At 43.7% G+C, this 25,520-nt stretch overlaps 1 protein-coding gene across 1 annotated transcript in view; it reads left to right on the top strand.

The window, feature by feature from the left end:
- RGS7 (regulator of G protein signaling 7) overlaps positions 1-8,889 on the top strand; it is a 266,918-nt gene extending 258,029 nt beyond the window's left edge. Inside the window, exon 17 of the mRNA XM_009933299.2 lies at positions 8,653-8,889. Coding sequence (XP_009931601.2) covers positions 8,653-8,814 — 162 coding nt within the window. The 3' untranslated portion in view covers positions 8,815-8,889. The remainder of the gene's footprint in view (positions 1-8,652) is intronic.
- Positions 8,890-25,520: the final 16,631 nt, after the last annotated feature.

Here is a 25,520-nt window from a genome sequence, read left to right as displayed (position 1 = left end):
AGTGATGGCTGCCTGCTCCTTGCTGTGCCGGAGCGGAGCCGCCCGCAGCAGCCAGCGTCGGCCCTTCGTGAGGAACAGAAAGGGCTGCTTGGGGCAGCTCGCTCCTGGATACTCCTCCTTTCCCTGTTACCAGTACTGACGTGGTGGCACCAGCACGGCCAGCGTATCCGTGCTGGTCTGGTACAATACTGACAAAATCTTAATTCTGCTGAGGAAAGATGTGCGTTCTGAATGGCACTGCTTACTGCGGCTTGTGTAATGCTGGATGTGAAAAATCTTCATCGCAGAAATCTATCGGATGGGACATTTGTGGCATTCATTACAGCCCACTATTTGGGAAGTCTAAATCAGAAGCAAAGGAAGAAAGCCAAACCTTTATTTTTTTACTGTAGTAAAGCAAACTAGCCCAGTGTTAACAAAAGTTTGGGGTTTGGGGGTTTTCGTTCATTTTTCCCGGCAGTTCTGAGGTGACAATATGCCGCACCGTTCAGGTTTATTGCCCCCCCGCCCCGTGGGCCGAGCGCCAGCGCCCGCGGGGAACAGGTCAACCCCCGTCCGCTCCCCCCGCGGCCGCTCCCCGCGCCGTGGCGGGGCGGCAGTGACACCTCGCGGGAAGCGCGGGAAGCGCGCGCTCGCCGCTCACACGGCGCGAGGGCGTGGTTCCCGCCGCGTGTCCGGCGGGGGGGCGGGGGGGAGAGGACACACGGACGGGCCGTTCCAGCTGAACATGAGGAAGAACTTCTTCCCTCTGAGGGTGACGGAGCCCTGGAACAGGCTGCCCAGGGAGGTTGTGGAGTCTCCTTCTCTGGAGATATTCAAGACCCGCCTGGACAAGGTCCTGTGCAGCCTGCTGTAGGTGACCCTGCTTCGGCAGGGGGGTTGGACCTGGTGGTCCCCAGAGGTCCTTCCCGACCCCTGCCATTTTGAGGCTCTGTGAGAGGGCTGCGGGAGCTGGAAGCGGCGAGTCGGGGACGATCCCTGTGCTGAGGCTGATCTCGGGCTGGGTCGCCTCGTTAAAAGTTACCGAGAGCGACGCGTGTTTTACTGATCTCGTGGTCAGCGGCTGGAACAGAGGCAGGGCACAACTGACAGTAGCTGTTATTCAAAAAAAACCCAACCCTTCTTTCTTTATATCCCGATGAAAAGAACATGGAATACTTTTGTTGTTAGGTTGCACCAGAGGAGTGCGTCTCTGTTGAGACAGTTCCTGGGAACCGGCGTGGCTGCATTGCACGGAGTTCCTTCTAGGTCACAGAATCACAGAATGTTAGCGGTTGGAAGGGACCTCTGTGGGTCATCTAGTCCAGCCCTCCTGCCGAAGCAGGGTCACCTACAGCAGGCTGCACAGGACCTTGTCCAGGCGGGTCTTGAATATCTCCAGAGAAGGAGACTCCACAACCTCCCTGGGCAGCCTGTTCCAGGGCTCCGTCACCCTCAGAGGGAAGAAGTTCTTCCTCATGTTCAGACGGAACTTCCTCTGCTTCAGTTTGTGCCCATTGCCCCTTGTCCTGTCACTGGGCACCACTGAAAAGAGTCTGGCCCCATCCTCCTGACACCCACCCTTCAGATATTTGTAAGCATATATTAGGTCCCCTCTCAGCCTTCTCTTCTTCAGGCTGAACAAGCCCAGCTCCTTCAGCCCCTCCTCACAGGAGAGATGCTCCAGTCCCCTCATCATCCTTGTAGCCCTCCGCTGGACTCTCTCCAGTAGCTCTTCATCTTTCTTGAACTGGGGAGCCCAAAACTGGACACAGTACTCCAGATGGGGCATCACTAGGGCAGTGTAGAGGGGGAGGAGAACCTCCCTCGACCTACTGGCCACACTGCTCCTAATGCACCCCAGGATTCCATTGGCTTTCTTGGCAGCCAGGGCACACTGCTGGCTCATGGTCAACCTGTCATCCACCATCAGTCCCAGGTCCCTCTTCGCAGAGCTGCTCTCCAGCAGGTCTGCCCCAAGCCTGTACTGGTTGCCGGGAATGTATCACAATACACTTGGCTTGTCTCAGATTGACTTTGGTAGCTGTAGGCACTGATTTAAACAACAAAAAATCGGAGTGCTGTGCCACTGAATGTAAAAGTAGCCCCAAACAAAGAAGAAACAGTGGCAGCCATGGGGCAAAGCCAGTACATCAAGCTCTGATGTGGCTCTGCAGACAAGCAGAGGCTGACAGATGGCAGAAGCCTTCACACAGATGTGACTGCGAGTGCTCGGGGAAGCCTGGGCAGGTCCCTGGGGGGAAAGCCCGGTGGAGAGCCCCCTTCCAGCCTGCTGCCTGCCGGAAAGTTGGGCTTCGGAGTCGCACGTGGGAGCACTGCTCCCGGTTATGTCTGGAATGGATGTTCTTGGAAGCAATTGTCCCAGCTTTAGGGGATGGAGAGAAAGTTTGTCTTTTCTTGGATATATAGCACTCCCCTTTGGGATGGTGTCATTTGATAATTCCTGCCACATGTTCTTACGAGTAGGATGTTTTTGTTTCCTTACTGTGTCTCCCCCCAAGTCCTGCTGGGTAATATTTCAGATGGTCACGGTCAAAAAAAGCATGTGACAACTTCCAGATGTTCAAATAATCAAAACAATCTGCAGATCTAAAGGAGCACACCAACCAACAAATGAAGGCTAACTTGAAGGGCTGTAGTCTGGGATTGTGGGGGGTCATGTTCAGAGGTGGCGTAACAGGCGGAAGGACAGTCTTTTGGTATCTGCAGAGTTCACTGATGTCTACATCATTGGCTAAAAGTGAGACAGCCTGATGATGTGGCCAGGCAGGCAGCAGAAACGCAAAACACGCGGTCTGGTCATGGTTTTCCTGCAGCCTGGAGCAGCGCTGGCTGCCCGGGGGAGCAAGGAGGGCTGTCACGGTGCGGTGTAGCTCTGAGCTGAGCTGGCTGCTGGGCTCCAGCTCGCGTGATGCGGCTGGGGGTAAGAAACACGACTGTGCCCTGCTGCCGTCCACACCACCACGGCGCCTGGGGCTGCGTCCTCGCTGAGCTGGTGGTGCCCGAGGCAGTGCTGCGTTCAGCTGAGAGAGGGGAGGACACCTCTCAGAGCAGGGAAACGCATCTGCTTTGGGTTTGTTCCTGGCTGGCTTAGACAGGCACCTCTTCAAACATCGGTAACTAGATCAAAGCTGGGCTTTGGGAGCCCTGCATCAAAACCCTTCATGGTCCCAGGTGATTTTGGTTGGTCCGTCCCCCCAGCCTTATAGTAACAGACATGACAATTGAAAATTACAGTGGGACACTCTATTCCTCTTTGGGAACATAAAAACATTCATCATGAAGGGAAAAATAAAGCTCGTATCAGTCACTGGTAACCTGGTGTTGGTAAATGAGCGAGGTCGTGTGGTGCCGCGTGTGTGGAGTGGCAAGCAGGAGCAGCAGGATGGAGGCGGCACGTCGCTTACTGCTGGGCTGTCCTGTCTCTGGTCCCAGGATGGACAGCCTTCCCACCCCACAGCGTCCTGCAGCAAGTCTGCTGGTGCCTTTTTGTACGCCGGCATTCCACGTGGCAGTGCCTCCGCTGCTGGCGGCGCGTCCTTTGAGACAGATGTGCTCTGCCTCTGCCCGCTGCGTGTGCAACTGGCACAGCTCTGCTGGAAAACTCTTTTACAAAGCCTTCCGTCTGGAGCAGTGATGGGGAGCGGCAGGCATTAGTACTACTATTATCATTATTATTATTATTATTATTATTATTGCTATTACTATTTCTACTACTGCTGCTATTACTACTAATAATTTGTGTGGAAACATTGCTGGCTCAAAACCCTGCTCAGCTGCTGATGGAGGAAGGAATACCTGAGCACACGGAGGGAGCTGCTGGAGTTTTGAACGTTACTGTGACTCCTACAAGCTGATATTTTTGAAGTGTAACTATTTGGGAGATTGCTACCGACTGCTCTTTCCCCTTGGTAGTAAGGCTTTATGTGACTTTTTGTCTAGTTCTATGTGGTCTTTTACCGCTTGGGAAGTAACGGTTAGCGTGCCAGCAAATTCAATTCCACACTAGGGAGAAGAACAACTTTGTGACAGTTTCCCCACCATAAAAGGCAGCTTTTGTCAGTCAGGCTCTCCATATCACGTTCCCCAAGAATTTTGAGAACATCTGGCAAGATCATTCCTTTATTTTGTTCAAAGAATCCCTTTGTGTGTACGTGGAGGGGGAATGACCAATATACTGCTCACATGAAAGATCAGACCGCAGTGTCCACATGTGCTGGGGCGCCTGAGCCTGACGAGGGCATTGGTAGCAGTGTGGGGGCCTTGCAGGAGGCACACCATGACACGGGCAGACCCCCAAAAGTGAGGATGATGCTGCAGCTCACGAGGACACCGGTACTTGAATGTGCTGCGGGAAAGTGGTCGCCATGAAAAATTAGATCTGGGCCGTGTAACAGATATGTATTGTCATGAGTCATCTCTGTCCTTATTCATGTCTGCAAGACTGGGATAACATGGTCGTCTTATGTTGTAAACCCTGAAAAGGTTTGGAGGCCCATGTTCCTCTAACCAGAGCATCGACATCATGTGCTTCCACCGTTTATAACATGGTTGTCAAGACTGCAAGCTCTTTGCCACACCCACAGGGAAAGTTATGATTACCTATGTACGGTAAATGAAAAATGGAAACCATTCACTGCACTGGAAGCTGACTCAAGCAGGACAGAACATCAGTGGGGAGGTGTGATAAGGAAAAAAAGCTACTGCATCATGGCAAGAAAACTGTAGGAGAAAAAGACAAGTGGCCTCTCTCTACTGTCTACCCATCTATTGGTCATTCACTCATCTCTCTACTAGCTACATATTTGGATGTTTTTATTTAAAAAACAGACATGGGAGCGGTGTGGGGAGGTCTGGCTGGAGTGAAAGGAAAGTGGCTAAAGGACCTTTTCCCTGGCTGGTAAATCCGTGCCTGGTCTCCCTTCAAGGCTTCGTAGTTTAGAAAGAATTGCAGTTTGTTCTTCAAAAGATGTGTCAGTCTGTTATGGATTAAAAAGACAATATGCCTTCCACATTTACTCTTCCCACAAAGACTGATTTTTGGAGGATTTGCTAGTCACTTCATTTCAGACACATTTCTTAACATGTTTGCATTTCTTTGTGGTTAAACTTAGACTCTGTCCTTCCTGAATCCTGTAAGGCTTGCTGTGCGGAGTTTGTCCTTTCATGGTCATTACAGATACATACCCGCTACGCTCATTACGCTCTACTGAAATCATTTTGTCAGGGCCATAATTACAAATTAAAATATTCTTTCTGAGGGAGGACCCCAAATATAATTTTGTAACAAAAATTACCCCATCATTTCCAAACTGAACTTAATTTTAAATAAAAGACAAATCTTTCCCTTGACTACTACCCAGATGTGATCTTCCCCAAGCTTTAGACATGAATAATCTCTCTGAATTTTCCAGCTATTTCAATATCCCAGCCATACAGAATCCAGCCTGTGGCTCTAGCATCTGTTCAGGAAAATCTACAGACTAGGTCAACCCCTGACATCTCTATCCATTAAAATCAGTGGTCACACATCTCTTACTTTACTTTCTCAGTTTTCATTCCCTTCCATTGCTTGTTTGCAGCTGGACCTCCATTTTTCCCTTTTTAATGGGAACTTCAAAAGTTCCCACTACTTTCCTGTCTCTGCCTCTTCTTTCTTTAGTCTCTGGTCTCTTTTCCTTATTTTAATAGCCATCATTCTCATCTGTTGACTGCACAACTTGGCCAAATCCTGATAAAGTCAACAGAAAGGTTTTCCCTGGAATTTTAGATGCATTTCTGTTGTGTTTTTTCTTTCCTTTCCTTATTCCTCTTTCTGCCTGTCTGGCTGATTTAAACACTTCTTTTCAGAACAACTTGTCTTCAGTTGACTAAACTGGTAAATAATGGATAAATATAGTTTTGATTTGGAGCAGCTTCCTGGCAAAGGGTGGAGTACAGCACTAAAGAAGATTTTTTCTCACCTTGAGTCATGGGATCTCGTTGGTTAAATTAAAACCATTTACTTAACCTGCCTGTACAACACACAAGCGTCAGAGATGTCCTTTAGCTGTACTGATACTTTGAGCTGCCTACATGACACTAGCTACAACACCTGGGCAATGATTCTATTTTGTGAAACAGAAATAGCCTGGGTTTCTTTCTTTCTCTGGATCAAAAGCAGCACAAATCTAATTTACATATTTAAGCAAAGGCTCAGGCTTATATTTCCCAGTCTTTTTTTCTTGCCATCTGGAAAGGAAATGTTGTTCTGTCATAAGCTTCAGGCTTCAGTACGTAACATTTGTATTATAAATTCCTCAGTGTCCTAAGGCTGGCTACCTACTGCTGTAACTCAGTCCTGCTGTGACAGTGCTGCCTTCTTATCAAAACGTACTTCCCTGAGCCTACAAAAGGCATGTTGCTGTGATTGTTAGGGTGAAACTTTGCATATTGTCTACAAAGCATACAGAGGACTTTTATAAATATTTTTCTTTGTGTTTAATCACATGGAGAGGCTAGAAATGTAAGTATTACTGTGTTCTTGATATACACAGTAAAAATAAAAACCCAACTTGCAACAGTAGTAAGAATATGTCATTGTATTTTGAATTTTTATTGTAATAAATTATAGCAATACTTCACACAACCCAGCTATTATCTCAGATTGTCTCTCTGCAGAATCACAAAAACAATCTGAGTCATCCCAACTTGATTCATGTTCAGTTCCTGTTTGGGAAGGCTTCCCTTGCCATCAGGCCGCCTGGTAAGGCTTTCTTCTGTGGAAGTTCAGATTCTGTACAACAGTCCCACAGTCTATGCTGGGTTCTGCAGCATGAATCATGGAACATATGCATCCCTGCTTATTTGTAGCTGGTTATTTTTGCAGAAGTCCATGTGGAAGAAGAGCCATGAGATTTTTTTCTACGTGATATATGCGTCTTTTCGGCACACTGATGTGAATTGTTTAATAGAGGCTTATCAAACACACCAAAAGATGCTCAACATTTGAAAGAGGGAAAAGAGGCGGAGTTGACACGTAGAGCCGACACTGAGTATGAACCAGCTTCAGAAAGAAAGAGAGTGAATTTGCCTTTCTGAATACAGCAAGGCACCAGAGAGTTGTTTCCCTGTTTCTCCCAGGGTCCTCTTCATGGTCTGTCACAAATTCTTACAGAACATTTATTTATCTTTGTTGTAGTTTTCCTTTCACCTACGTACAATATGTTATTTCAGTAAGTACATGCAGAATATATTATTTCACTTAGTTCATGGAGCTGATTAATTAATAAATAATTTTGGCACTCTCACCTGAAACGCATGATAGAAACAGAGCAAATGACTTCTATTTGCCAACCTTCCTTACATCACTTGAGAGAGACCTCTTTGAGCTGAAAACACAACACAGTAACTCTATATAATATCTTGGACATGAAGGGAATAATAATGTGTGACTTCAGGGAAATGAAACTGCACAGAAGAGCGATGATACAAGATAACATTTCTGCAATGGAACAGTTCAGCAGTGAACAGCTTTGTTTCTGATAGCGTTCTGCAACAGCACAGTACTAATTTTACTACTAGTAACAGAGGTAGTATTAAGGGCTGGTAAGAGAATAAAATCATCACTTAAAACATTGGCAGATGTTACAAAGATTAGGGTTATAATACATAATGAGGACTAAAGGAACCCTAGAAGATAATGTCTGAAGCGCTCAGTCATTGATCTGGTGGGCAAAAGTGAATTCAAACATGAAGAAACCAAGCGTAGGGGCTGCACGTGGTGCCAGGAGCACCTTCCACTGGGGAGCAGTGACCTCAAACAGGACATGCCGGGTCATGTCCAGGGCATCAGCTGGGCCTGGACTCCAGGACTAAAACTGGTTGAAAACTAATGCGACCCCTGGGAATATGCATTTTTGGCAGGGAGGCCTGGTTTCCTCCGTACCTGTGCTGAGCTCTGAAGCATGGTGTTTGCTTCAGGCACTCCAAAAGATTGCCTGAAAACCAGGCAAAGTGCGGGCAACAGCTCTGAGAGCAAGCAAAAGACTGGAAAGCACCTTCTGGGAGAAGCTGTAGGCATGCAGCCTTTCAAGCGTATCAAAAACTGTTAAAGGATCACTGGGTACAGATGGTAAGTATTTACTTCAGGACTAACGCTCTTCCAATATAGCAAATAAAGATATAAAAAGAACTGGTGGCTGGAGCTGGACAAATGCGCAGAAGGAAAAGGCTACGCATTTCACCAGGGAAATACTTAGCTACCAGCGTGGATCGCAACAGGTTATTGTGGCTTTTCTACCATTAGTAATTTTTGAATCGAGAATAGATGTTGTTGGGTTTTTTAATCTGAAAGACGTACTCAAGTTTAAATTGGTCAAATTCAAGGATGTTCTGTGTCCTAAATTATGTGGTTAGGTGACCACATGGCAACTCCTGGTTTTATAATCCGAAAATCCTTTTGCTCTGACAAATAAGGCTGGAGGAGCTTTTATTGTGACTGAGAATTTGGATTCATAGATAATCGTTGTGTTTACTGGGATCAGCACTCACCTTTCTTCCTTCTCCTCAACCAGCTTAGCACTAACTGGTCCTGGCTGCAGAGCTGCACTAGGCAGACCTGTTCTGCCTAGCCCAAGGATGCTCCTTCTTCACTTCTTTCTTTCCTCCCAGGCTGGAACCCCACATTCATTTTTCCAAGGAGCCAGGAGCCACCTTGAACCGGGGAACTTCTGTAGTGCTTTGAGAGTAACCATTCACAAAGACCTTACAGCTCTGAACTACAGCACGCACAAAGAACACTTTTTTTCTAGCAACTACAAAATGCTGCAATAAGCTTTGCTCAAATGAAACCTCTGTTAGCGGTAGTGGAGCTTTGTATGTTAGCCACCAAGGACTGGACTATCAGATAATTGTGATTATACGTTCTCTTCAGAACAACTGGCATTATTTAAGAAGAAAATGAAGCTCCAATCAAGCTGTTCAGAGGTTTTGAAATATTCAGATGTAGCGCTCCCAGCTTCCCTGTTTTAGCCATTGGGGTACAGTGCAAAAATGCTGCTAAGCAGGCAGTAGTCTCAGGATTTATTGCAGTGACTGAACTTATAAATACAGAAAGTTCACAGAAAAGCCTGCTCTCGTGAACTTTCAACCAGCATTTGCAGACTAAGAAGCCATAGAGTATTAATATAATAGATGGATGCATATCTGCCCAAATGTTTAATAAAGATAATATGTGAGAAGCATGAAACAAGCCTTTTTCCTCTGCAGTAAAAATATATTTCTTCTGTTGGATACAGGGCAGTGGCAACAGCAGCTTAAACCTTTTGAACCTTTTATGCTCAGAAAATGATACTCTGACAAGAATTATACCAAAAATATCAGTCTTAGAGTGGGAATTGTCAGGTCAGATGAGATCAAAATTTGGTAAAGTAGTGAGTGAATTCTCTTTATTATACACACACCATTTAAATATGACCTTTATACCAAAAGGTAAACTGAACCATGCAATACAATCCAGAAAAATATGGTTTTATAAATACTCTTTGTCCCCAGGAAGAAGTGGGGACAGTGATGCTATTGATTTTAAAAGGTCAGAACACCTGTTTCTGGTTGCTTTGGCGATTGGAGTATGCCTGGCCTGAAAAGGCGAACGTTTATTTGGGCTACAGTTGCCATACGCCCAACAACTGCCTGCTCCCTGCGTGTGGCCTCTCTCTCCCCCACAAAGCACTGATCAAGGACACATGAATGTGCAAATAACATGAATTACATCTGCACCATCCCAGTAATGGTGATTTTTGTTTCGCGGGTGCTCCCAGGAGATGTGAGCACAACCTCCAGCCCCAGGCCGATGTTTTTTGTCCTGTTGCCAGCACAGCTGGCCCCGGGACTGGGAGTCTGGTAAGACGAGTTGAAAATATTATTTCTTCCCCATTCACTCATGTACCAGCTGCAACTCAAATATACCGAAGAAGTTTTCCGTCTTTAAATGTATCTCCACGTATCTGCATTTCAGATTTATATTATCAGCAATTCACTTTACATTTTGCATCACACCAATGCCTACGTTAACTGCTGATATTTGGGCTCAACAAGAAGAACAGGAGGGAAGTGAGGAGAAGCGAGAGACTAAAATGAAGTGTGAGTGTGTTAGTACCATTTCTAAGCCTGGTCTGGGTCTGCTGAGTCTTTGGCAGCACATTTTCAGTCTCAAAACTGGAGTGGTGGTTGCCCCTCAACACTGGGCAGTTCCCAGGATGGAAGTCTGTTCTGACACACACCTGCAGCACGAGGTCTGCCACTCTGTAAGCACGGGTCTGCTCATTTAGCTTGCCTAAGTCTTTTAATTTAAGCACATACATGCACACACAAAATGCTTCTTTCGAGTCTAGCTCCTTCATCCTGAAAGGATGCAAAGATGCCTGTGCTCCTTGTTGCCAAAGGACACCCAAAGCCTTGCATTTTTGGAAGAGGTAAGTGGCGGAGGAGGTGGACCTGCAAAGGTGAGAAGGATTATTCCTCAGACCTAGAAATTACAGCATAACTCTGGTTAAGAACCCAAGCTCCAGCTTTATTGATTACAGTAAAGAACCTCAAGGAACACTAGATGCTGCTTTACTGCTGCTATGATCATCAGGCAAGGAGATGCTAAAGCAGTTGCAAGACGAAGATTTCACTCCATAGGACTTTGTCAGAATAGCAGAAGGTGAAGCCAGATGATGGAAAACACCCTTGTCAAGGATTTGGTGTGACAGACATCCATTCCTGGGCTGTCGTGTGCTGTAGTATTTGCTTTACATTCCTACACAGGATTTTCAAACAGTGAGTGGTCAATCCTTTCAAATGTGATAGAATGATGCTCGCATTGATTTCTGTGGCTGCAGTCATGTGCCAAGAGATTATTGTGCTGGCACAGCGAGTTCAGTTCATGTCTACACCCTTGATACTCGAATCTCAAAAACTTCCCTAAAATAGATGCCAGTAAACTGTTACACCTTCTAAGCACAAACTCTCCACAGATATAATCACAGTAAGAGCCATCACATTTGTGCTGACACTGGTCAGCAAGGGCTGAAATCTCAGCCCTGTTGATACCTTTGGTAAAGATTTGGCTGAGAAGTGCAAATAGGTTTTCACACAAAAATAAAAAGACAGAGGGGAAAAAATAGAGTTTTGTGTAATAATGGTAAAAGGTTTTTGTTTTTCAGTGTCCTGAATGTCAATGACCTTAGTTTATAAAAGTTCAAGTTTGTTTGTGCTATAACTAAACAAAAAGAAGTTACCCCTCATTTCCATCTCTCCCTCCAAAGCAGAAAAAGTGCCAGGACTGTGTTTTAATGCAGATACTGGCAGAGCCACAGCCCAGCTAGGTACCAGGCAGTGTAATGGTGGGTGATGAGGCGAGTCGTGTGCCAACTGAATTCCTTCCAATGAACACAGGGATATGGTTCACGTTCTTCAAAGCTTCTGACACCCCAGTCCGCAGCCCCAGACACTCTTTAGAGAGTGTCAAGCCTTCAGACAGAAAGTGTCCTCCTTGCAGAGCTGATCTAACAAACGCCCTGCGCTAATCAAAGCAAGTCTGTCCATTGGCTTTCAGTGACTTTGGAAGCCAGCCAGCTCTGTAAAAAAAATGTCTGTGGCCCAAATATCTAAACCATGAAAAACATTGCGGAGCATCGGGTCCTTGTAAGCCATATGAGATTTCTGAGTAAATGTTTCTAAAAGTTGATCATAAGGAAAGAAAAGTAACTGAACTCATCTTTTTGGTGACCACAGGAATTAGTGTGTGGTACAAAGATTCAAAAACGCTGCCAGAAATTACAGGTTAAGTGGGATTTCTTTTGTTATAGGCTCTTTGACCATTTCTCTTTAGAATTAATGTTTATTTATTCATGATGTTGACTTCCTTTTAGCTGCTTCTTGCTGATGCGCTCAAAAAGGTGGGCAACGTCAAAAGCAGGAGGAACAGCAGATGGCAGCACCAGGCTGCTTTATCTGGGCTGTTAACTGGGGAAAAACACCAACCTAGCTGAACAAAAGTTACTTAGAGTTTGCTTGCTTTCAGATCTCCTTCCTTTTTCCTGTTCTTTTGGATGTTTGTTCCCCGTCTGCTTTTTCTACTCACTATTGGAAAAAAGAAGAGCAGAGAGGAAAATTGCTGTGTCAGGTCATCCTGTATTGATTTAGCAGAAGATAGTAAGACCTGATGTGACCTGCTGAAAAGATGACATGAGATTATGGCCTAGCCTACCAGCGCTTCACGTCATATTAAACACTCCACAGGGGCAACATCTGGAGGGTTAAACAACTGCTGGGTAATGTAATTTTAAATACCACTTCATCAAAGTAATAGACTCCACAGGACCCTCTCGGGATCTGTAAACTGATGTGTTCCAGGCTTTGTGTGCTGCAGCCCTTTTGTGTAACACGTCAAGGAGAGCCTGATAGCACTGACTATCGCAGAGTGATAGAACTGAGGTCTGCAAACTCATCTACAGCACACCGCCTCGCTAGGCCTGCGATCAAATGCGTGGCCTTTATGGTTTTTCTGTTCTTTTTTTTTTTTTTTGCTCAAAGCTTGATAGTTTGTCTATCCAAAATTCCTGTGAGCTGAGGAAAAGATTTTAGAACACATTTACTCTAGAGTCTATTTTAACAGCAGTGTATGAGCTTCAAAAGGAGATCAGATCCCATGCTTTCTGTTTTCCAGAGTAGTTACATAGCAGGGAGCAAATCTTCTGTGGGCTCTTCATAGCCAGCCAAGATTTCAACCTCAAGAAAAAGCGGATTCCTCAGGCTCTTACTGGACCTGTCTCCTCTCCTGCATTCTTCAAACGCAACCCAGCTGTAGCTCCAGCAATACAAATCATGCAGGAAATGTGGCCTCCAATTTGGTGGACCATGGAGGCTGGTGCCACTGTCTAACTGCAAATCAACCTACCTGACAGTTAGTAGAACAGAGTGCAATTTTCCAAAATAACTCCTTCCACTATTTCAGAGCGGCTAAGCAACAATTAAGAAAAGTCCCATTAAATAATTAATCACTTTAGTCACATTGAATAATTAATCACTTTAAGAGAGGACAGCCCAAGCACTTTTTCTGTTGCCTGCTAATGCAACATTTGTTTTCTGAATCCAAATCCAGCAAAACCCTTAGCCTACACAGATCCCTGTGTCTGGGCAGATAGAATTTGATTGCTGTCACCAACTGATTTTTGTCACTACCAGGAGCATGTAGAAGGACACTTGGCAACTCCTTTCCAGGGAGAAAAATTTAGGATAAGGCTCGCAGCCGGCATGAGCCAGAAACATTCATCCGCGGTCAGTGGAAAGGCTTCGATTCTGTCTGAGCAAGTATCTGCCCTCGCTGCTGTCCTTGCTTGCAGACCCTTCTCTCTGTTTTACTGCAATCATTTCAGATCACAGGGCAGCAGAAAATTCCTCAATTACCTGACACAGTTTCAGTTCAGAAATGTCTCTGGGTTAAATTTTTGTGTGATGCCTTTCAAGGAGGGATCCTGATAGCAGTTGTAGAGCAGAGTGAAGAGGTCTGAAGATGACTATACGCCACCATTGCAATTTTATTCTTGTTACTGGGTACTTGTAAACTCTGGGAGGTTACAGAAAGACCAGAGAAATGTGGTGTTGTATCTCTGTCTCCACCAAGCCGTATAAAATTGTTAGTCTTCAGCTACCTTATCATCAGCAGGAGTACAGACCTGAGTCGTTCCTTCAGTGGATGCTGCAGCCTGCCTTGACATCCTCCATGTCATTCCTGCCTGAAATGTTTGTAGCAGGCAGTTCTATCCACAGCTAATCATACTAGGTAAACTATTATTTGGTAATTATAACATTTATGAATGCTTATATATGAAAGATGCCCTCCCCTTACTAAACTAGCTCATGGCCTACCCTTTAGAAACAGAATTTATTAAGACTGCAGACTTATAAGCTACTGTAATTTACTTAACTGGAATTATTTTCCATCCTTCATTACTGCTGAGACTGTGGCTGCCCTCCATCTGTGGAGAGGTCTTCACGAGAAAATGGGGAGCAGTAGGGAAACAGCATGGATTCTCCAAAGAATGCATTAGTTTATTTATTTATTTCAAATGTCTTTCATGTCTTGGCTTTGTGCATCTTTTCCAAGAAGCAAATGCTTCACAGATGGAAAGAAGCAATTTTCAGTTGTAAAAATTCTAAACAGTTCAGGTGAAATGAAAAACAGAGCTTCCTGGAGACATGCCAGCTTTTTTATTTATTTATTTATTTTTTCCCCCAGCTTCACTTTGGTTGTGAAAATATTCACTCACCTCCAGACTTTACAGCATGAGAAATGCCCTGCCTACGGTCTAATTCGTGCCTGGGGTATCACTGCAGTGTCGATTAGAAAGGAAGGCTCCTATTTCCACCCAGACACTACACATCTGTCTGATTTTCCACAGGGTAGATCCATAGTAACCCTGCTGCAAAAATTGAGTCTTACATAAACCAAGCTGATACTGGCACAGCTCCTCTTCTGGAGGGAGCTCTGCTATGTTGTCATCAGGAAAAGGTCTAATTTGTCCACCAATACTCTGTTTTCTGTCAATTCACATGGCTAGGTAGTGAAATTAGGGAAAAAAATCATAGGTGATTTGTGAGAAAGGGTAAGGAGCTTATTTTTAGACATCTCCCACTGATAAAACCTGTTAGGATTTATGGCAGATCAAATTAACAGGACCTTTTGTAATTGCCCTCAGAACCTTTGGATATCATGCACTGCCTGTGAAGCACTTAAATCTCCCACATCCTCCTCACAGGGAGATGAACTCATCCTCCAGGATATCTGCCTCGGGGCCAGACACCCATAGCCAGACAACCACACACCTGTGACCTGCTATGTGTAGGCTGAAGCCCAGCAGTGGACAAAAGAGCATCTCCCTGTGCTGCCGGTGGCCATGGGTGTGGAGCTGGAGCCATCCCCACGTGGGGCAGGCATCTGCAATGGAGGGAATGAGCACAGGGGACCGGAGCTGCCTCTGGTTGACCAGGGGGTCCAGCTCCCCGGGCTCTAAATCCTCCGGGACACTCACGATCAGAGACCGAGGGAAGTACAGCAGAAGGCCTGTAATTATTAGCTGCTGTGTCTCTGGGAATGGAGCTGCGGAATACCCTAATGCATAATGCTCAGTTACTGGCTCGCTTTGGATGTTGCAATGGATTTTACAACGCACATTTGACAAGCATGTCGTGCGGGGCTCTACGGGAAGAGAGAGAAACACTCAGCAGTGGGTGCTGAATCAGGGTCTAAGCGTGTAATCCAAGGTTGTTTGCTACAAAGTCTAGGACATTCCCTGAAGAATTTTGAGTTGTGCAGGAAATGTCTGGTTACTTGTGTAACTGCTTGCAAGATATACAAACTCGTCAGGCTCTGACTCCTAAGTCTTGTGACAATAATGCATTTTCTTCCAGACATGTTCAATTGCATATCTGATACACATACTGGTCGGCCAAAATGACTTGTTAGTGATTTATTTTGAATATCCAGCCTTTACCATATGACATCACCTCCTTAACTTGATGAAAAAAAGGTTTAGACTGAATTCTTCCCATTAAAAATAATGGGGCAATGGTTTCTTAATGCCAATATTTACTGATATCAAAGCAAAATATTGTCTTGGTTATTTGTCTTAATTTAGCCCAAACAGTACACAAAGCACAGTGTACAAAAACAATATGTTCTTTCTTCTAAACCAGATCATCACTTACTAATTACTATATGATTTGAACGAAAACAGAGGCATGATTCAGTGATGCTTTAGAGAAATTATCTCACTACATTTAGAGTTTTTTCTTACCCTGATTGATAGAGGGGTCATATAAGATGACTTCCTATATCTGCCTTCATCCAAAAGCTCAGAAGGACTGCTTTTTAATTGTCCATTATACAAAATACAGCAGAATGAGACCCAGATCCTTTACTAAGACCTCTAAGAAACAGCTACATTATGTATATGTATACAGATAGCAATATACATAGTGTGTATACGTGTGTGTGTACATGCACATAGATATATAATCAATTTTTAAACTTCAGTTAAAGCTTACAGATCCCAATGGTATTTAAACATTCCTATAATATGTGTGTTGCAGTTGTGTTGGATTTGGATACACTTCGCCCAGACCATTTAATGTGTCTAAATCCAACACAAAATCCAACCCTGTATTAGGGGAAGTTAATGTGACAACTGATGGGCCCAGAGATGATCCTTTGCTTCTGAGCGCAGACCTGGATGCAGTCAGAGATGCATTACGTTCCCGTGATATCTGTCCTATTTGGAAAATTCCATGGAAACTCAAGGGTTGCAAGCTCAGGTAAAGCATCAGATAAAACAGTAATTTGAAGCAAGGACTGCTGCACGAATACCCAGAAGACTTTGTACAGAACTGGTCTTCTTCCAGCACGCCAGGGAAACCACATTTGATCAAAGATTTTTGACTGAGGACTCCAGGCCACATTTGGCTATGAATGAATCTGTCTCTTCCTGTAGCAGAAGCTACAAATGCATTTGTCTCAAACCTTTCTAACATAACACCCCATGTTTACACGCACTCAGTGGGCCTTTGCTTCCATCCACATCAGGCGCTATCTCCTCCTGCTTTCTCTCTGGCAGTTCCCGCACCAGGCTCCTGTACCACGGGTGGTGTGGTGTGATGGGAACCATGTTGTGTCAGTGCTCATCACATCAAAGCCCATTCATCGACTTCTTCCACGCTTCACTTGCTGCAAATGTTCCCGAGCAACACTGTGCACATCCAACACGGACTTTTAGCCATACCTCACGCGTTGTTGCTGCTGCATGGAAGGAGGGAGGAGAATGTCTGCCCGGTTGCCACTAGATGGAGTAAAGCCAAAACGGTAGATTTAATTACTCTCCGGATGGAAAAGCATCCCTTTCCTATAGAGTTTTTTTGTTAAATGCGTCTATTAAGCTGAAAACCAAGCCTGTCTGGCTCTAGATGGAGTGAAAGAGCCCTATTTAGTTTAATACGCTGCACTGATTTGTAATTAGGGTTCACTCCAAGGATTCACAGCACGTGGACTTTCCAGTTTGTACATTGGAGGACTGAAGTCAAATTTTTAAAAGACTAGTTACCTTCTTCCAGCACCCAATTCAGATTAGTAAATAAGGAGTCTAAACTAGAGAGAGAGAGCTCCCGTGCTGTGACTAGTGCAGGTACACAGGTTCTGTCTTTGGAAATCTGAGGTAGATTATTAATATCTCATGGTGCTGACATCCTTGAAAGAGTTTATTGATAGTCCATCTTCCCCCTTTCTCTTTCACTCTGTTAGCATGCTTTTTACACTTTTTGCACTGTGCGGAGATCTAAATTCCCATCCTCTGCTCAGCTAATTACATACTAATAATACATGGGCAAATCACAGAATTATAGATTCCTAGGTTGGAAAAGACCTCTAAGATCATCAAGTCCAACCATCTGCCCAACACCACCATGCTTACTAAACCATATTCCAAAGTGCCACATCTACAAATTGTTTGAAAACCTCCAGGGATGGCGACTCCACCACTTCCCTGGGCAGCCCGTTCCAGTGCCTGACCACTCTTGCAGTAAAGAAATTTTTCCTAATGTCTAACCTAAACCTCACCTGATGCAACTTGAGGCCATTGCCTCTCATCCTATCGCTAGTTACTTGGGAGAAGAGACCAGCACCCGCCTCACTACAACCTCCTTTCAGATAGCTGTAGAGAGCAATAAGGTCCCCCCTCAGCCTCCTCTTCTCCAGACTGAACAGCCCCAGTTCCTTCAGTCGCTCCTCCTAAGACTGCTTCTCTAGACCCATCATCAGCCTCATTACCCTTCTCTGGACACGCTCCAGCCCCTCAATGTCTTTCTTGTAGTGAGGGGCCCAAAACTGAACACAGTACTTGAGGTGTGGTCTCACCAGGGCCGAGTACAGGGGCACGATCACCTCCCTACTCTTGCTGGCCACACTATTCCTGATCCAAGCTGGGATGCCGTTGGCCTTCTTGGCCACCTGGGCACACTGCTGGCTCATGTTCAACGAGAAACAACACCCCAAGGTCCTTTTCCACCGGGCAGCTCTCCAGCCGCTCCTCCCCAAGCCTGCAACGTTGCGTGGGGTTGTTGTGACTAAAGTGCAGGACCTGGCACTCGGCCTTGTTGAAACTGAAATCACAAAATGTTTCCTCTTGGGGCGCAGTGAATTATCACTTACACTGTTTTCACAGCACAGGTGGTATTCCCAGATGTGCTCAGTGTTGCCCTAGTTCTGTTTCTAACCAGGGGAGATTTACTATTGCCTTCAATGGCAGCTGACAATAAGCTAACCATCATGGCTTCTGAAAATCTACTGCATACAGACATATATTTTGAAAAGTATAGTGCAGTTAGAATAGTGAGCATACACATATAAAGTTCATTATACTGTTGTTTTTATAATTGTGAGAATTTAGCATACACACGAAACTTAAACTCCCCGAAAGAAAGTCCAAGGGTGCTTTATGTACTGTTTTGCTTAGTTTACTGAATAGAATGGAATGGAATGGAATGGAATGGAATAGAATAGAATAGAATAGAATAGAATAGAATAGAATAGAATAGAATAGAATAGATTATTTCAGTTGGAAAGGGACCTACAACAATCATCTAGTTGAACTGCCTGACCACTTCAGTGCTGACTAGGTTTAAGTGTATTGTTAAGGGCATTGTCCAAATGCCTCAAAAACTGACAGGCTTGAGGCATCGGCCACCTCTCTCAGAAGCCTGTTCCAGTGTTTGACCACCTTCTCAGTATCTATTCCAGTTGTGAGAGCTCTTAACTCCTATCACACACTATTTGGCAAGAAAGTAAGCAATTCATTCATGCTCTTCCTTTAATCTGAATTAGAAGCCATTTTTTTACCTTTATTCCTTCTGAAGTAGGAACAATTTCTACTTCACAAACTTTGAAGATCTTCTGTTAGCCAAATGAATGCCTTGCAGATCTCTGCTACCACTAATACTCTTCCAGATGAGGCTGGTTGGATGTTATTTCTTTTCCATCAAGTGAGGCTGCTTTTTACTGTACTCAGTGACGAAATGATTTAAGGCAATAGCTGGTCAGAAATCCAAATACATATCATCAAGAGCTTTTTAAAAGAAAACGTTGTAAAGGAACGTTTCTGCTTGAAGAATAACCTTGTATTTTCTCCAGGAAGTTTTGAACAGACTTGGGAAAAAATAGAAACTTTGAAACAGAATGATGTATCTGTTAAAAATGTTCTCTTTTGGTATTTTTGCAATTTTTTTCAGAAAGCTATGAAATTACCATTTACAACAAAACAAAATTATAAATATATTTTATATTAATTGATCTTTTGACTCAAAACACCATTTTGTTTGGGATTTTAAAATTGATTAGTGTAAATTAGAGGTCATCTGAACAGCAAAAAAGTTGCCATTACAGCATAGAATACATCAGTTTGAATAAAAAAATGTTTTTGCACGCAGGAATATTTCATCCTCTTCGACAGAGCTCCCCATGCCAAACGCTTACACCTCCATGTTGCGCCTGCACACTTCAAGACTGTCAGGGTTTAATGACCACAGATGTCTTCTGAGGTCTCAGCTGTGCAAGCAAAGCTGATTTTTGCCACTCCAAGGATAGTGGTGTGGGGCAAGAGCTGGCATTCCTCTCACGGACAGGAGAGGAATAGTAGGCAGGAACATAAGAAGGATAAAGAAAGAGCCAAGGGAAAGCTGTAGTGGTTCAGGCTTGCTGCTCCTGGTGCTTCCAGGGGGACAGGGAAACTGAGCCCAGCTGGGCTTCTTCCAGCCCAGGACCGCACGACAACTTCCCACATCCCAGCTCTCTTCTCAGAAAAGCATTGGAAACATCCAGGTTAGATCTCTGGCATAGGTAGAGTCTGTTTCATTCCCTCCTCTCTCTTCCATGGTATTATCCTGCCAAAGCAACTGGCCCAGGCCTACCATTAGCTCTGATTTTGACTAATAATGCATTCATTTTGCTCAGTTTAAGAGTACCATGCCAGAATTTAGAGAGTATTTAGGTGATGTGCATGTCTTCTGCTACCAAAGGACATGAACCCCTCAGCAACCAAATGATTTTTCTTAGGAGAACTGTAAAACAGATGGAGCTAGCATATCATAACTTTCCAAACAGGAGTTTGGCTAGGCTATCCCATGTGCTACAGGACTTTTTGACTCAAAAAATAGAGTTCATTTACGCTTCTCCACTAATAAGTTTACAATTGTATTAAATCTCTCTTCCTTGATGTCCCTGCTGGAGTATTAGTTTAGTATCACATCTTATGAACATCAGGTACATCAATAGCTCTTGTAATTAACATAGATTTTATTTCAGAGCTCTTATACATGTCTTCTAACAATTTCTCATCCTATTTTCTTCACAAAACTGGGGATCACCATATTAAAAATGTGCTACGGAGGAGCTGACGATTATTTGTTGCTTTGACTAAACATTTCTGAGTGTAGCCATTAATATCCATATTCATTTCTAATTTGCATGGGTGGGGTGTCCATCACAACTGTGTAACTTCAGTTTTCTAACAATTAAGCACCAAATAGAAAGGGCTTTTCCAGCTTTTTTGGTACTCAATGGAGAGAAAGAAGCACTTTCACAGGGCAAATAATTTCTTCTGAAGATGTGTAAGTCTATGGCATCAGTAACTCTCTAGAGACATTTTTCTCTTTCTGCCAGTCATAACAGGGGATCTAGGTGACTGACTGTAAGTAGATTACTGATTTTTTGAAAGCTAAAATTAGGTCAGATGAATCCCAACAGCTATGTCTTAATGTTAGCATCTAGTGAAAAAATGCTTTCATGTCAATTAAAAAGCTCTGTATCAGGACTACAGCTATGCGTATGCTAATGCATATGTATTTACATATTAGTGAGTCTATCTAAGCCCCCATATATGTACATCTACATTGTACTAATTTGCACCAACTACATTTATTTTAAGATAGGGGTTTTTTGTGTCTCCTTCCTTCCTGACCTACCTTTCTATCTCTTCATATTCTGGAAGACATCACTGCCTAAATACTTGGTATGTAGTCTCAGTTTTTTTAACTTCTTGAAGAAAAGGCATTTGGAAGCATCTCACTCTCTTTGCTCCATATTGCTGGCAATATTCTATGGTGCAAAAGCAGTTTTAAAATTGGGTTGCTTCCTGTTGCTCAGCTTGTAAGCCTCAAGTCTTTATATAATTTTGCAGCTGTGAAATATCATTTCATTCTAAGGCTGTAAAGAAAATTGCTTCCTTCTCTGTCGTTCAGGCAGGACCACCAAGCAAAAGGGAGCAAGGATCCTGCCAGGGTCTGTGCCGGCTGTGCCTGCGGGTAGAGCAGGGGAAAGCGAGCGGCTGCGGTTCATATGCACACAGCATTTGCTCAGAACACGCTTGTGCCTGGGAGCACGGGAGCCAACAGCTCTGTCAGTGTGTCCTTGCCGTTCAAACCTGTTGTTGAGCCACCCCAGCACTACGCCTGTCCTTAGTCAGGGAAGAAAATTATGCCAATGAAAGCGATTCCTTTTTGATATGGAAAAACGTCAGAAGGGGCTAGGATAAGATTAGCAAAACAATTTCCATTACTGACCAAACACAAATTTAAACCCAGGTCACCAAAGGTGAAATGTCACTACACCGAGTTATGTAGTTTTGACTTCTCAGTTAATCCTTACTTCAAGGTAATGAAACTCAACTGTCAGCTGGAATACCGTGTCCAGCCCCAGTATCCACACCTTCAAAAGGATTTTGAAAAATTGGAAAGCATTCAGGAAATTCTTCAGGAATGCTTTGAGAACTCTTTAATCCAGCAGACAAAGGCATAACAAGACCCAGTATCATAAAGCTGTGTTTTGAAATATGCAGATTAGAAATAAGGGGTATGAACATTGCACAGGCCGGGAGGGACTTGTTAGATTCTCCATCACTGCAAACTTTTGAACCTAGACTGGTTTATCTCGTAAAAAAGACCATTCTCTGCTTAACAAGAACTATGGATTTGAGGCCAGAATTAGCAAGATTCACCAGATTCCCCTGGGGCCTTGGTGCGTAATCTCAACGAAAAGCAAGGTACTTAATTTTAACACTTATGCCTCATACCTTCTCTTTTTTAGCATGCACATAAAAGTTGGTACAATAGTTTCATACCCAAAAGAAAACCCGAGCCAAGCTTTAGATAAATTCTGATAATTGGTTATTTTAAACTATGTTCCTAGATTCTTATAGATAAAACAGTATATTGTATCTCTTCTTTTTTTTGTACTAGAGATGTGTTACAATCCAATATGTCCAAAGAGCTGGAGAAAAGGTTATGCTGCAAAAAAAACCTACAGAAAACAATTTACTCTAGGACTATTTCTTTCCATACTTCTTCAATATCTGCCTGCAAATCACAAGCTCATCAGATTTGGTCACTATTTAGAGCCATTCAGCTATATTTTCATTAAAAGACTTTACTGTAAATATACTTGAGACCATTCATAATTTTTGTATTTTATATTCTTATTGCAATGGTTACCTGGTATTGTTCTGCTACCTATGCAGATGAGTGGTCTAACACATCCAAAGCAAATACTTGCACATTTGGATTGAAGCGTGGCATCCACAGATGTTTGCTTGCATAAAACTTCATTACTTAACCAGAGTATGAAAAAGCGCATGAGCAAAACGGAAATTATTTAAAGTCCTAAAAATACTCTCTGAGTAGATTGCACCAATTCAATGAACATTTGGAGGAAAGTGGCATCAGAGACTTGCAATGTCCTCTTCTATTTTACTTCTCACTCCTCTAGGTTGTATGCTGGCCCTTTTACTTATTGCTGCTCCACCTCTCCTTTCAATGTAATTTTGTAATTGCCAAATCCTTCTGTCACCAGAGCTTTCTCAGACTTCTTCTCATGCCCGTTTTCCTCCCAGTCTGATGACTCCAGTTCCAGGTCATTCCACTCCAAACCCAGATTTAGGAAAGTATATTGTGAAAATGAGGAGACATATGTGCAAGTCACCTTGCTGTAGCTACGTTGTGAAGTTCTGCTCATCTGCAGTGCATTTGTCCACTGCAGATGGCCAGGGCACCTGAATGAAGCATATAGTACTTCATGTCCATAGTACGTCATCACAATATTGCCACTATGTGTTGCCCACAGCACCTCAAGAGCTGCAGAGGTCCTAACCCTCACCTCTGAACGCTAAGCCCCAGAAGCTTCTTGCTGGATTTCCTAACGGTTAGAGGGAACGACATTAAGCCTCTTCTTACATAACGTTTACGCAGCCAGTGATGGCATTGAAAGCAGATCTGAAGATGTGCTTATATTTTCAGAAGTTTGTCTGGTTTTTTCTGGTTATATAAACTGGCTTAATAGGAGTCAATAGTATGAACTGTGCCCTTCTGTCACACTCCCCCCCTTCTTAACAAAAAGACTCATTAGGTTGATTAATGAAAATACAGATGTGGAAGAAACATAATTATGGGGGGTCTTGCCTTCCTATTTCTAGTATGATATCAGTAGTCTAATCTTGTTTCTTTAGCATGCAAATTTATCCTTATTCTTACCCAGGCTTACTGCCATATGTAGAAAAGTGGATTATTCAGATCCTATACAGCATGGCATGAAAAGAGATGTAAGTACACATAGTAGTACTGTCCTTTTTAACTTGCTGAAGATTCTCAAGTACTTTGGAGCTGGAGGTTTTATAAATACCTGGCTGTAATCAGATATGTCCCTTGGAGAAAGGACAATGCTTTTCCAAATGCAGAGTCAAGCACTCATAACACCTGCAGACCCTCTAAAATAATAAGTGCTCCTGCACTGCCTTGACTGCTTCGTATTCTGTGTGGATGATTCCCTTCTTGTCCCTACATAATTTAACATCAGTTAAAATATATACCAGATTTTATGTATTACTGATATCAAAATGGATTTACTGATGCACTTAAGCTTGTGCATTTGCTGTGCATTATGTGAATAGTGAGACATCTCATTATCTATAAACTGAGCATTTAATAGTTGTTAGGTATGGCTACCTGAAGCACCCCACCCTTTGATGTTTGATATTTGGGCAATAATCCCATTCCACCGTCGAGAAACTCCCTAAATAGTTTGCTTGGATACTCGTAATGGCTTGTTGCTTTTTGAGAACGGACAGACATATGCTTCAGTCCAGGTTCCAGCTCAGCCTCCTACGAGGCGGCAGGCGAGTTGGCGGAGCAGTGAGTGGTCCTTGTGGATGTCGAGGCAGCAGAACCGCGGCCACTGACCCGGCTGCCCCAGACCCCTGGCCTGGAGTGGGAAGACAGCACGTCTTGCTCCTAGCGCTTGTGACAGAGCTGTTCAGATGCCAGATTTGCTCTTGAGACGTATCTTATTTGGTAGTTCTGCTCTCTTATCAGTTTGAACCTTTTATTTATGCCTTCGGGGAACAGGACATAGCCAGCTCAAATTCAAGAAATTCCTAACCTCTCCAAGAAGAGAAAACGACAAATCCTTATTTCATTTTTCTAAAACTCACTGCGTGTAAATATTCTTAATATATATACATTATCTTCATTGCATAACACACAGTATTTGGGATCATTTTGTTACTTAAAAGAAGACTCTTCACAGTGAATACACCCACAGCTGACAAAGATCTGTTATTAACTAATAACAAAAGATGAAGGAACTGAAGGAATGAAGAAACAAAATGCTGTACTACTTAATACACACATACACCTAAAAATTTAGCTGGATAATTTAGTCAGAACTGGGCAGACATTATTGCGTGACATTAGGAGTAGCAAGCAGGAAAAAAAATCCCATCATTTACATGGAGTTGATGAATGATGTATTAACTGTGCGTAAATTGTGTAAAACAGGCCAGGAAGATTGACAAAACTTGACAAAAAATAATTCAATCCACAGAGTCAATTTACACAATAAAAACAAGCTGGTGCTACTCAAACTGATACATTTCACTTTAAAAAGGCGGAAATATTCCTAGATTTCCAATAAATCATAGATTCCACTTGTTTTGGCCAAATCTCGGTCCCTTTCTAGTTCATGTAATACATGTGAATATTTTTGTAGTGATACAAACTTTGCTGTTGTTCAATTTTCCTGGTCCCTGATCACGTCTATTTATTTCCTACGGTTATGAGTAAAGCATCTTCAGAAAATAACACAAAGGGAGGTAGACCGGACGCTATGTTTTTGAGGCTTCCTAAACCACAGGACTTGCAGGGACAGTCATATGTGGCGAATGTTGTGTTGTAGGATATTCTGTGCTCTGTCACCTCATTACCTCACAGAGTCACAGAATCACAGAATAGTAGGGGTTGGAAGGGACCTCTGTGGGTCACCTAGTCCAACCCTCCTGCCGAAGCAGGGTCACCTACAGCAGGCTGCACAGGACCTTGTCCAGGCGGGTCTTGAATATCTCCAGAGAAGGAGACTCCACAACCTCCCTGGGCAGCCTGTTCCAGTGCTCCGTCACCCTCAGAGT

This window comes from Opisthocomus hoazin, chromosome 2, assembly GCF_030867145.1.
Source record: "Opisthocomus hoazin isolate bOpiHoa1 chromosome 2, bOpiHoa1.hap1, whole genome shotgun sequence".
Lineage (NCBI taxonomy): Eukaryota > Metazoa > Chordata > Aves > Opisthocomiformes > Opisthocomidae > Opisthocomus > Opisthocomus hoazin.
This window is presented reverse-complemented; position numbering and strand designations above follow the sequence as displayed.